We start from the raw sequence: 12,159 nt of genomic DNA, 5'->3' as shown, positions 1-12,159 counted from the left end.
TCCTCGTTTTTTTCAGAAAACTATTAGAATAATACAGTGTTATACTCTGAAGTCATTACGTGAAGTGTTTATTAATCATGATTTCAAATGTTAGACCTGGCCATTTCTTGATCCATGCTCAGGTGCTGTTCTGAACTCTGTCACTGACTTATCTGTGCTGTCCTTGCTCAGTGACTGGTTCAAAATTGAAAGTACGTTCTATACAGCTGCTGTGGCAGCCTCAGTACCAGCAGTAAAACCTTGCTGGAGAGTGAAAATGAACCAGTTTAGCAGTGCTGATATTGCATCTAACAACCTCTGTAGATAGTAGACATTATATTCACAGTTTCTAAATTTTACAAAAGCATTATAAGATCAATAACCACCACAATACCTTGTCCTTAACACTGCTTCCTGTTATATATCCCTGAATGTTATTTGTCAGTGTTTGATGTATTCCCACTGAACACCAGGTGATATTGATGAGACAAGTCTAGAGGTAAATGTCTTGTGTTCAGTTTGTAACTGAGATCATAGATGGCAATTTGGTGTTAGTGACATTGTGTTTTATATTAGCTGGATCATAATCTGCAATAATAGACCATATACTGGCATACCTCATACCATCTTAGGTTTTTTTTGGGTCCTGCTCACTTCCCACAATGCGACATAGTTCTACAGAGAAAAATGATGACAGTTAACATAGCAGTGGCAAAGGTTCATTGGGTAAGGCTAGCACTTCACTCAGCCTCCACTGATTCCCCTGGCAAATTAGCGTGATTTTTAACAAAGGCTATTGTTGCATGCACTTAGCGATCTAGCTTGTTATGATAAAGCCAAGTAATTGTAAACTGGGCTCAGTGATGCAGACTGGTAGATGGAATGAAATAGCAAGATGATTTCTTAAAACCAAAAAAAGTAATTGGTGAACAACTAACAGAGCACTCAAACAGAGCGGATCTAATTAAATAAACAAACTGTAGGTTTGTGTAGACACAAACATAAGTGGCAGTCCATAAGCCAGGGAACAAAGGGAAACCAAATAACGAGGCTTCAGTAGGACAATGACAGGAAGTAGCTAAAGTTCGGTTACTGTAGTATGATTTTTTCTAGCAGATATGCGATAACTTGAGAAACAACTCTGTCAACTATCGTGTTGTGCTGTAAGCAGATGGGTGATGACTTGAGAAACAACTCTGTCAACTATTGTGTTGTTCTGTAAGCAGATAGGTGATGACTTGAGAAACAGCTGTGTCAACTATTGTGTTGTGCTGTTGTGCTGTGTTGAGCACTGAGCAGAGGCGTGATAGCGCTCATACGCATGCTTCCTGGGACTTTCCTATGACTCATACGCAGGTGTCTTGGCAGCTGCTTCTCTGTGCTGTGAACTTTACCCTAGTAAACTCACAGTGCCCTTACTGTCTGATGGTGGCCTTTAAGTATGTATTCTCTTATAACATATTTGTGTGTTTTACCATAACTACTGATGGATTGAATGTTCTTATAATCTCACCATGGTTTTGAAGTACACTTAATGACTGAAGTGCACTTAATGACAATGCTACTATTCTGTATTATGTTCTTATTACTCTTTATTATGCTTTATTATTCTTTTTTAAAAATTAGCATGAGCAACAGCTAAGACATAATGGTACCTAGAGTAGATAAAACTCCTTTTCTAAAGATCAGATAACCTGAGGAAGAAGCATAATGGTGAAACCTGAAAGGAGAAAGAGAAAGGGAAAAAAGGCATGTCCTGTGGCTGGTCTTTTGCTGAGTCAGCATTAAGATAAGGGGGGAAAAAAAGGGAAAACCAAGGCAGATCAGCTGCCAAAAGTTTACCTAATGGTGTATCAAATCATAACTATTGGACAATACTTAAGAGGACGCCCTAGAGGCGTGGTAAAAAAACAAACAAACAAACAAACAAAAAAAACTAAATAATAGACAACGCCCAGATCATCTTAGACCAGAATACTTCTGGTGCATCTGGTGTGCCCTCGAACCTGTCCTGCTTTTCTGTCGACATTAACATCTTTGTTTCCAGACTTTCTGACTCCTGCTGATTTTTACACAAGAAGATTTTTCTGAACAATTGAACACAGGTGAAACTTTGATTTTTGATCCATGTGGCTTGGAACTTCGGTTTCTATACACCACATTACCAAGTACAATACTCACACGAGGCACACACAAAAAGATGCTGGAGAGACCAGGACGAACTGGCAACCAGCATAGCAGAGCCAACCTTAAATACTGTTGGTCTTGATGAGTCTCATGTGCCACAAGTGTGCAGGTAATTAGATGGAGACCAGCAGAGAGTGAGTGTGGCCACATCTAGCCTCAGACACACAGCTGAACAGACACATTACATGAAGGGAAAAGGAAAACACTGGGAACAGACAAGTGAGCACCCTAGCATAGGTACTGTTAACCTGAGATGAAAACAGGCATGGTAAGGCACACACAATCGTCTATGTGTGGGCGTTCACTCACACACACACATACACATAGTGCGGCTACATCACTATCATTATGGATGACAATTTAGTTTGATAAAAGCTTATTTACATGGTAAATCTCAACTTTACTTAACACAACAAAGTGTCTCGTACAGCACAGACAACATATCTGAAATATGCTCACATTGTAGGAATTGGGTAAACCTTCATGTGTTCGCGATCGCCAAAACTCCCGCACTGAACAACATCCTCGGCACTCAACTGTCACTCAAAAACTCATTAGCCAATGAGGACGCAAGACATAAATTCAGTCCATTCACCATTTATTTGATAATGCTTTTTAGAAGCTAAGGTCCATGAAAAATGTAATATTCCATGTTAAATCAATAACAGAAAATTAAATTACATTTTCTAAAATTGTCGTTTGTCAGATCAGTGTCAAGTTTATACGATTTATTTGGAATCATTTTTTGACATCTTCTATCTATGAAGTGTTGGTTAGAAATAGAAAAAAAAAATCAGAAATTATTTTATTTGTTTTAATACCTTGGGTTGGTTGAGAGGGTGGTGCCCAAGTGCCCAACTCATCTTGCCCATTGTTATGCTTGCTTTCAAGAACTGCATCTGGTCCCCTCACTGTCATGGCTGCTTACATAGGCAACCATTGTAAACGAGTTACACAAGCACCACTTCATGAATAAGACTGTGTACTTTACTGGATATTCATGTATTCATCCACGTAGTTGGTTTTGATGAAAATTAAAAATGTTGAGAGAGAGAGTATTGATAAAATTATTACTATGGTTGTATGTGGGTATTTTATTCTCTTCTGCTCCAGTTGCACCATGAGATGATTATAGACTGATCTCACATTTACATAAAAAACAATTGGCAGTATCACATTGCTTATTAGAACCCTGATTCCAAAAAAGTTGGGATGCTGTGTAAAGTGTAAATTAAAACCGAATTCAATGGTTTTAAAATCCTTTTCAACCTATGTTCAATTGAATATAGCACAAAGACAAGATATATAATGTTCAAACTAATAAATATATTCAGTTTTGTAAATATGTGCTATATTCCAATATTTGGGAAAGGGGCAACAAAAGACTGGAAAGTTGTGGCAAGCTTAAAAAACACCTTTTTGGAACATTCCATAGATAAATGGTGATAGTATCATGATCGGGTATGAAAGGGGCAAACTCAAAAGGCTCATTCATTCACACACAAGGATGGGGCAAGGTTCACCAATTTGGGGAAAAAGTGCTTGGGAAAATTGTCCAAATGTTTTGGAACATTTCTCAACATACAATTGCTGTTGCTCCTTACTATACTATGCTGCTGTAACACTACAAACGTCCCCGCTGTGGAATTAATGAAGGATTAATTATCTACAAACACAAGTTAGACTTTAGACTGCTTCTTTATTGATCCCAATGTGGGAAATTGTTTTGTTGCAGTAGCAGTGAACAAAAAACATACAAATGACCATAGAATATATACAAGAATTAAAAAAAAAAAAAAAAGTAAACAAAAAAGTGACAAAAATGTACACAGAAAAAGCAGCAGTGAATACAAGATAAAATTAAATGTAAATCTAAATATACTGTACATACAAATAAATGCTGTGCAATATTTTATCTGCAGTAGTGCAGATAAAATTGTTAAGTATTGGGGTTGTTAAGACTCTACCATGCAAAGTGAAAGCCACATATCAACAGTGTCCAGTATGAATAAACTTAAAGATGGGTAAAAACACTGTGTGGCAGTGGAATTAACTTTAGTCTGGCAGCTCACAATGTAAATTAATCTCTCTCCCTGGTTTGTCTCTTGATTGTGTGCATCTGTCATCAGTGCTGAAATTAGTACAAGTCCTGATTTACCACCACTGCTGTTTTCAGATTATTTGATCAATTCAAATACTGTTATGGTTTGTGGTCGTCCTGCAAGAAAAAAAGAATAAGATGTGAACCCAAAAGTGCAGACTAGACAAAAGAAGCGGAGCAAAAGTGGTTCAAAAGTGATTTATTAAACAAAAGAGGGCAACCAAAACTCCACCAGTTCAAAAAACAAAACCAAAAGCGATACTAGAAAAAACCACCAACTAATAACCAACGGGGAAACTAAGACCAGACCAGGAATACTCACAGTAGTCACAGGGAACAACGAAAACCACACATCAGGTGATGATCCTACAAAGACAAAAGAAACACACAGACTTAAATAGAGGGGGGAACTAAACAGACACAGGTGGACCCAATCAACCTAACAAAGGTGGGAAACATACAGGAAGTAAAGAAACTAAGACACACAAGGGAAGGCTACCAAAGTAAAACAGGAACAAGGCTACCAAAATAAAACAGGATCCTAACAAATACTGTTTGATACTATTATCCAGTTCACAACTTTACTGTTTTGGTTCACTCTAACTGCTCTCATAGCGTTGATTTTGACGGTAGCTGGCAGCTTTTCAGAAACAAAAACACTAAAAATACATGGTTCAGCAGCTAGTTCACAAATACAGTTAAAGACAATTTATTCCAACTACTTGCTGTGCTGGGCCTTGTTCTTCAAAAGTGACCAAATCAGGTTTTACAGCATGTTACTATCTTAAAAACAATTCTGTTTATTGTCATCCAGCTCATTTGGTTCTTTAGCAAGTTACAACCAGGAACAGATCAGGAAACAAGGAGGCTTTCTTATAAAATATATGCTTCTCTAATTATTACCAGTAAGCCCTGGGTGACTCTGCAGTCAACCTAAATGAAGTGCCTGGCTATTATTTACAATTGGTCATTTTGGCAGATGCTTTTATCCAAAGTGACATACATATGAATTCACACACCAATGGCGCAGCATCAGGGGCAGTTTTGGGGTTCAGTATCTTGCCCAAGGATACTTCAGCATGTGGACTGCCGAGGCCAGGGATTGAACCACCGACCTTCTGATTGGCAGACGACCTCTCTGTCTACTTATCTACTTATACACATATTCAGTTATTAATGCCAGAAATCAAAAGCAAAGTTACACTGTGTGAGCTTTGAATACTTTTCAGTAGTCCCTCCCCACATGCCATAGCAGAATATTGGGTTGTAACTTGAAATATGTCAGATGATAGAATCAAGACATCATTGAAATGCCAATTTCTTGTAGAATTAGGGGCACAGTGGACTGAATTTGGGTCTCTTCTCTCTTTTTCAGATCTTCAAGATATTCCAGAGGAGATCTGATCTTTGGCATGTTTCATTGTGCTTATGAGCTGAAAGCTGTAATTGATTATGATGATGATTCTAGCCAGTATGCCACAGAGCACAACAATGTGCATGTCCGTCTTTTCAGCAAGTCTTAATGTTTATTTATCTGCTTTGCTTTTATAGTAGATGGCTTGTGACAGTGAGTCGTTTTATTCTTCAGTTATGCTTTGGATTGTTGGATTGGGTTTCCATGATTTAATTGCATCACTTGACTAAAGGGGTGTGGAAAACTCAAAGATATTACTAATATTTGGATATTATGATTATTTGCACTTCTAGTTAGATGCTAAACTGCATTTCGTTGTCTTTGTGTTGCACTCTGACAATGACAATAAAGTTGAATCTAATCTAATGTAAAATTTAACTATATTAAATGTCAAAATCAGACAAAATTAGGATTAGGACTGATGAATAAGGAAGCCACTGTTTTCAGTTGTTTATTAGTGCAAAAATAGCTGCAATCCCATTCATGTAAAACAAGAAGGGATCAACCCCTTCTGGGAGATTATACATCAATGTTTAGATTATGTATTGAAAAACAACAATAACAATACAAAAAGATGGGTGAAAGATTTTGCACACAAAATCACAAAGGTACAAATGTACCTTTGTGGTCTACTGATGTCTTTTAACCAGATTTGACAGTCTAGTCTCTCACTATAAACAGCGTGGGATGGTGTCTTCCTGGTGAGATAGGTTAAACTGCACTGCTCTTTCAAAAAGTTCAACCAAAAATGACATTCCTTAGAAACAAGCCACATCAGGGAAAACGGTTTTAATTCATTAATTACCAGAAAATACCAGATAAACAGAAAATGAGGACAATCTAAAGCAATCCAATACAACTTCCCTGCAGTAAATCCAGCTTTTCCAATGTATATCATATTCAGGGTTTGTTGAAATTGTGTTACAGAGATGCTGATCTTTTTTTGGTAGCAAACTACGAAATAGGCCAAATTATGTGAATAAAACATTGGCAAGTACTTACTCAACCTTTCCACTAGGTTGATGTTATGGATTTGTCACAGATGCACACAAAGTAATAAACTGCGCTCATAGTGTCATTTTTGGCAGTAGCTGGCAGCTCTTTAGAAACAAAAGCGCTAACTACACATTATTCAGCAGCTAGTGTACAAACATAGATAAGCTATATGGCTCTTTAGCTGCTAAAGAGCCATATAGCTTGTCTCTATATAGTTCCCTCAGCCGGTGGAGTCCAAAATGGAGCTAAAATAATGTGAATGTTTATGTTGAAATGCCACCAGGCTTTTTTTTAAATATGAGAAGTAGAGTGTAGCCATTAAATAGGTAGATAGGTTTATTGGTGCTTTTTGACTGGGATAAGCCATCTTGTCTGCAGTTACTGTAACATTCCTGAGGGTGGCAGAAGAGGATTATTTATAAATGAATTATTCCCTTGAAGAAAAAACAAAACTAAATAGAACAGAACAGGGGGCTGTTGCACAAAAGCAGAAGTCAGAAATCCAGGCTAATTGAAAAAGTGAGGCTTGACCTAGTCAAATCAGTGCATCCAGGCTTAATCCGTTGCACATTTGCCAAACCACGTTGAGGAGGTGCGACTATGTCAAACCAGGTCTAAGTAATCTGGATAAGTGCGCGTTCACGGCTTTGCTAGACAGACCACAAGGTCGATCACAGATTTACTGATGCAGAAATGGAAAAGACACGTGCCGCATACGTCTCCCCAAGTGAGCAACAACTGATAATGGAAACTTATGAGGAGGTAATACATATTATAAGTAAAAAAGGCAATACGGCCACTGTAATTAAACAGAGAGAAAAAGCCTGGCAGACAATAGCAGACTGACTGAATGCGTAAGTAGTTCAATAATATTAACTTATTAACCAATGCTCCACTGACACCGTCATAATTACAGTTCAAGAAGTTTTCATTTTCACAAATTAACAGTTGTACACTTTGCCTTAAAAGTGATCAGTGGAAGTTGATGTTACTCAGGAAATTTACCATGAAGACTAATTACAAACAAGAATATGTACTACAACCATACGTGCAAATCTCTCTCTCTCTGTTTATCTACATGTTCATACAGAACAAACATGACCGGACAATCTCTAATGCCACTCTTGGAGCCCTTTCCTTCCTGAGACAGGCAATGTTATGTAGGACTGTACAGGCTACAGTGACGTCGCAGGCCCTGTCTGGGGTGACCCTCAGGTGGTGAAGACACTGAGAACGTGACTTTAGAAGGCCGAATGCCATCTCAATTCGGGCCCTTGTTCTGGCATGGGCAAGATTATATGCTTGCTGTGCTGCTGTTTGAGGGTCTGCAAGGGGATTGAGCAGGAATGGCATACAGGCATAACCCTTATCTCCCAGCAACATGCCAGAGAATTCACCTGAGAATACAAAATGGACATAAATAGAGTAAAACTATGTCATTGACTTAATTGAAACCACCTCTGCAACTTCATCAGCCATTTCTAATCATCTCAAGGTGTGCAATAATATACGTATTCATCAAACCTCAGACAGCAATATGAACAGTAGGCCTAACAGTAATAATGGCTATCACATGAATAATTATAAAAATGATAATGGTTACAATTAAAATAATAACAGTGAAGAAGAAGAAGAAAAAGAAGAAGAAGAAGAAGAAGAAGAATCGGGGGAGACATTCCCCTTTATTGTCACACGACATGCACATGCGGAACACTGCACACGAAGGTGAAATTTGTATTCCGTGTTTCACCCATCCTGGTCGTCCTTCCTCCGCGGCAGACCAGGAGCGGTGGGCAGCCAGACCGGCGCCTGGGGACCCAACTCGTTGTCACCATTGGTCAGGTGGTGATCTTCTTGCATGTTTTTAGTGGGGGTATATTTTTACGGAGGATACCCCAGGTGAACACGGAGAGAACATGCAAACTCCACACAGAAAGGCCTTTTTTTCCTCGAGCTGCACAGAAAAAAATCTCCATGGTAACTTATGTGCCTCTGCTTTTGTGCAACCGAGTCACGGCTAAATTCATCCAGGATAACTGAAAAATCCTGGCTTAATCTCCTATCTAGGTTTTGTGCAACAGCCCCCAGAACAGAACAAAACAAAACAGACCACAACAACAACACAAAACTTGGCCATTTAGAGGATGGGATCACATGGCACATCTTTTTATTGTAAGGAATCCATTGAAAATGACAATGAAATGTGTTTTTTGCTGAAAGACAACAGGCAAAATAGACAAGCCGAAATGTTTTAAATAAAGTCTTAAGATTGTCATACTTTCCCTGACAAGCAGTCCTTCAAACTGAATGTGAAACAAAACAAAATGTCATTTCTCATTGTCTACCTTTTTCTGTTTTGACACCTCTATCAACATTGCTAAACCAGCTTGTTGGTCAGTGTCTTGCAAAACCACTGGAAATGACTGTTACAATACGGGTTCATAGGTCTGTTTTTTGTCCTGCCACCGCTATGGTTAAGGTTGGGTTAAGTGCTTGGCTTTCGGTGTTTAAAAATGCTTGGCTAGGGTTAGTTAAAATCAATCAATCAATCAATCAATCAATCAATCAATAAACTACTATGTTGAGATTAGGGAAAGATCATGGTCCTGGTTTAAAGAAGGCATCAGTGAATGTTAGGAGAGAATGAGACAGAGAGTGGTCAAAGTCACACACACAAGTTGGGATAGATGTTGTCCCATCATCTATTTCAATTTTCTCCCTAAAAGCTTTTACAGCGTTATAACAAGGAGTCTGTCTCAATTGTATTTGTAAATAAATAACTTCAATAATTGCCAAAAGAGCCCAAGTGCTATTAAGAATGCAAGTGTGCTACTGGGATACACTTGAGGACATCCCGTGATTCGCATAAATAGATGGTTCACTTGAGCACAGATAATTTGTTGGTCTTATTTATTTTCCACATAATGATCAATAAGTATGGACAGCCATGCAATATTAGACCTACATTTACAATCAATAAAAAACACAGCAGTGCAATTAATGAAGTATTTCAGTAGAATTTTTTTTAGGGAATGCATTTCTGAAAATTATGGATAAAATAATATTTAATATTCAGACTAACAATCTCAAGAAGTGCAGTATCAGTCTCATCCATCTCATCAAAAGAGTAGATTTCTTTTATATCAAGTGATAATCATCTGGCGAAATGTGGACATGAAAAATAATATTGATGGTGAGTCTAGCATTTAACATACTTCAACTTCTTTGTTTGTTGATAATTGTAAATATAAACTAAAAATTAATTACTTATCTGTTCACCTTGTAGACATCACCAGTGATTTCACAGTAGCCAGATGATGGTGGGCTCTCTGAAACAAGAGGAGACTTCGGGGCTTTAAATTTTTGGTAAAGAAATACTAGTCTGTTTCATCTGTAATATCAATAGAAATAAGCTTTATTGTATTTTTATTCATAACAATTTTTTGTTTGGACTGAGTGATTACAGTCTGGTAATCTATCTATCTATCTATCTATCTATCTATCTATCTATCTATCTATCCGTCCGTCCATCCGTCCGTCCGTCTGTCCATTGAGGTTTACATATTCTTAAATACTAATTTCCAGTTACCAAGAAGGTGATTGCAAACTTAGATTATGCCAAATCAAGGTAATTGCATTCTCAGGATATAGCTTTTCAGTGAAGTTTAAATATAAACATGTTGAAAAGTGGTTTGATCACCTTTTTGAGTTATACAAATGTTTCTGTGGCTGCAAAATGACTGTGAATATTCCACAGTTATTCACATATTAGAATGCTGACTGTAAATCTACTTCTGGATGAAATGTATTTAGGATCCAATCTCAGTGGCATCTCTCTGATATCTGATAACTTTTGTCAGCTAAAAAAAACATGTTAAGTACAATTGTTGATGCAAATTCAATTCAATATGATGACATTTTCAAATCACAATAAAAGTTGTCTCATGACATTTTCCATATAAAGCAGGTCTAGACCATACTCTTTAATGTACACAAACCCAACAATTCCCCAGTGGGCAAGCACTTGGCAGTGGCAGTGAGGGAAAGCTTTCTTTTAACCGGTAGAAACCTTGAGCAGAACCAGGTTCTGGGTGGGTGGCAATCTGCCTTGACTGGTAGGGTTTACAGACAGACAGACAGACAGACAGACAGACAGACAGACGCACACACACGCGCACACACACACACACACACAGAGAGAGAGAGAGAGAGAGAGAGAGAGAGAGAGAGAGAGCAATGACATTAATAATAATAGCTAAAATAATAGAATGACAAGTAACAAAATAGTGTGATAGTACAAGTATATGGTATGTGTATGATAGTATACAGTATGTATATATTAATATATGATCTTATGTGTATATGATAACAATCATATGTATATAATAATAGAAATATGACTAAATTAATAAAAATAACAGGAGCAGTGGCTATCAAACAGGGCCATGGCACTAGGCACAACCATGATCCTCAATCCATGTGCAGTCATGAGTCACAGGAACCTGCAAAGAAAAAAAAGGACTCCTGTGAAGGAGTCAGGTTTGTAACATACATTAATGGGATATGAATGCATACAGATGGAGAAGAGGCGGAGATAGGAGCTCAGTGTATCATGAGTCATAATAATGACATAATATTGAGATGTATGAGATACTGTAAGTAGTATAAGGTATCATACTCAGTAGGTACTTCATTTGTCAGTGATAGTGTATTTTAAAGGCCTAACCTAAAACAAGAACTGTACTTTTCCATACCGTTTTGTCATTTATGTGAACTGTATTATTACATAAAGCAAAAAAAAATTCTAATACGAAATGTATTATCTGTTGTATTGTGTTGAAGTAAAAATTCACAGAACTTACTACTACTACTGAGCCTGGTGTCTGTATGTGTTAGCCCTATGACTGACTAGTGACCTGTCCAGATGTATCCTGCCTCTTCTTGAGGGTGAACTCAGATTTGCCCCCAGCCCTCTCACGCTAGATTAGCAGGTATATATAATGGAGGGAAGGAAAATTACATTATGAGAATGAAAATATTATGCCAATAGGTTCTAAATTTATGTGACCCAACACAAGGTAGGAGGAGAGATGTCGGGTCTCTATCAAGACTCAGTGGCTATGATAGTCCTCAGAGTTTTGACACAACATCTCTGCTGCTATACTATAGTAAATGGATAGCATGAAAGCTACCATCAGCAACATGGAAGAAAGTCTGTCAACCTGGTCAGATGAGGTTACTACGCTACAGGTGACAGTTGCTGAACTGAAAACAGAGGTGGCTAGTTTGAAGGAGAAGACTGAGGACATGGAGGAAAGGATGCAATGTTTGCATCATGGCTGTTGCACAGGGACCCGGCTAGAGCTCCACTTCTTCAGTTTCTAAATTGCTGAAAGATGTTCTGCATCCGGATTATTTGATTGCTTGCACAGAGACCTTGCACCAAGAAAGTCTAATGGAAAACCTTGGGTTATTGTTGCAA

At 37.9% G+C, this 12,159-nt stretch overlaps 1 protein-coding gene across 2 annotated transcripts in view; it reads left to right on the top strand.

Annotated features, from left to right (window-relative positions):
• The window catches only part of arhgef2a (Rho guanine nucleotide exchange factor (GEF) 2a), a 163,338-nt gene extending 155,039 nt beyond the window's left edge, over positions 1-8,299 (top strand). For both annotated transcript variants that reach the window (XM_076754764.1, XM_076754763.1), the window contains exon 23: positions 5,643-8,299. In XM_076754764.1, coding sequence (XP_076610879.1) covers positions 5,643-5,671 — 29 coding nt within the window. In that variant the 3' untranslated portion in view covers positions 5,672-8,299. The remainder of the gene's footprint in view (positions 1-5,642) is intronic.
• Positions 8,300-12,159: the final 3,860 nt, after the last annotated feature.

Source organism: Chaetodon auriga, chromosome 17 (genome assembly GCF_051107435.1).
Source record: "Chaetodon auriga isolate fChaAug3 chromosome 17, fChaAug3.hap1, whole genome shotgun sequence".
Lineage (NCBI taxonomy): Eukaryota > Metazoa > Chordata > Actinopteri > Chaetodontiformes > Chaetodontidae > Chaetodon > Chaetodon auriga.
This window is presented reverse-complemented; position numbering and strand designations above follow the sequence as displayed.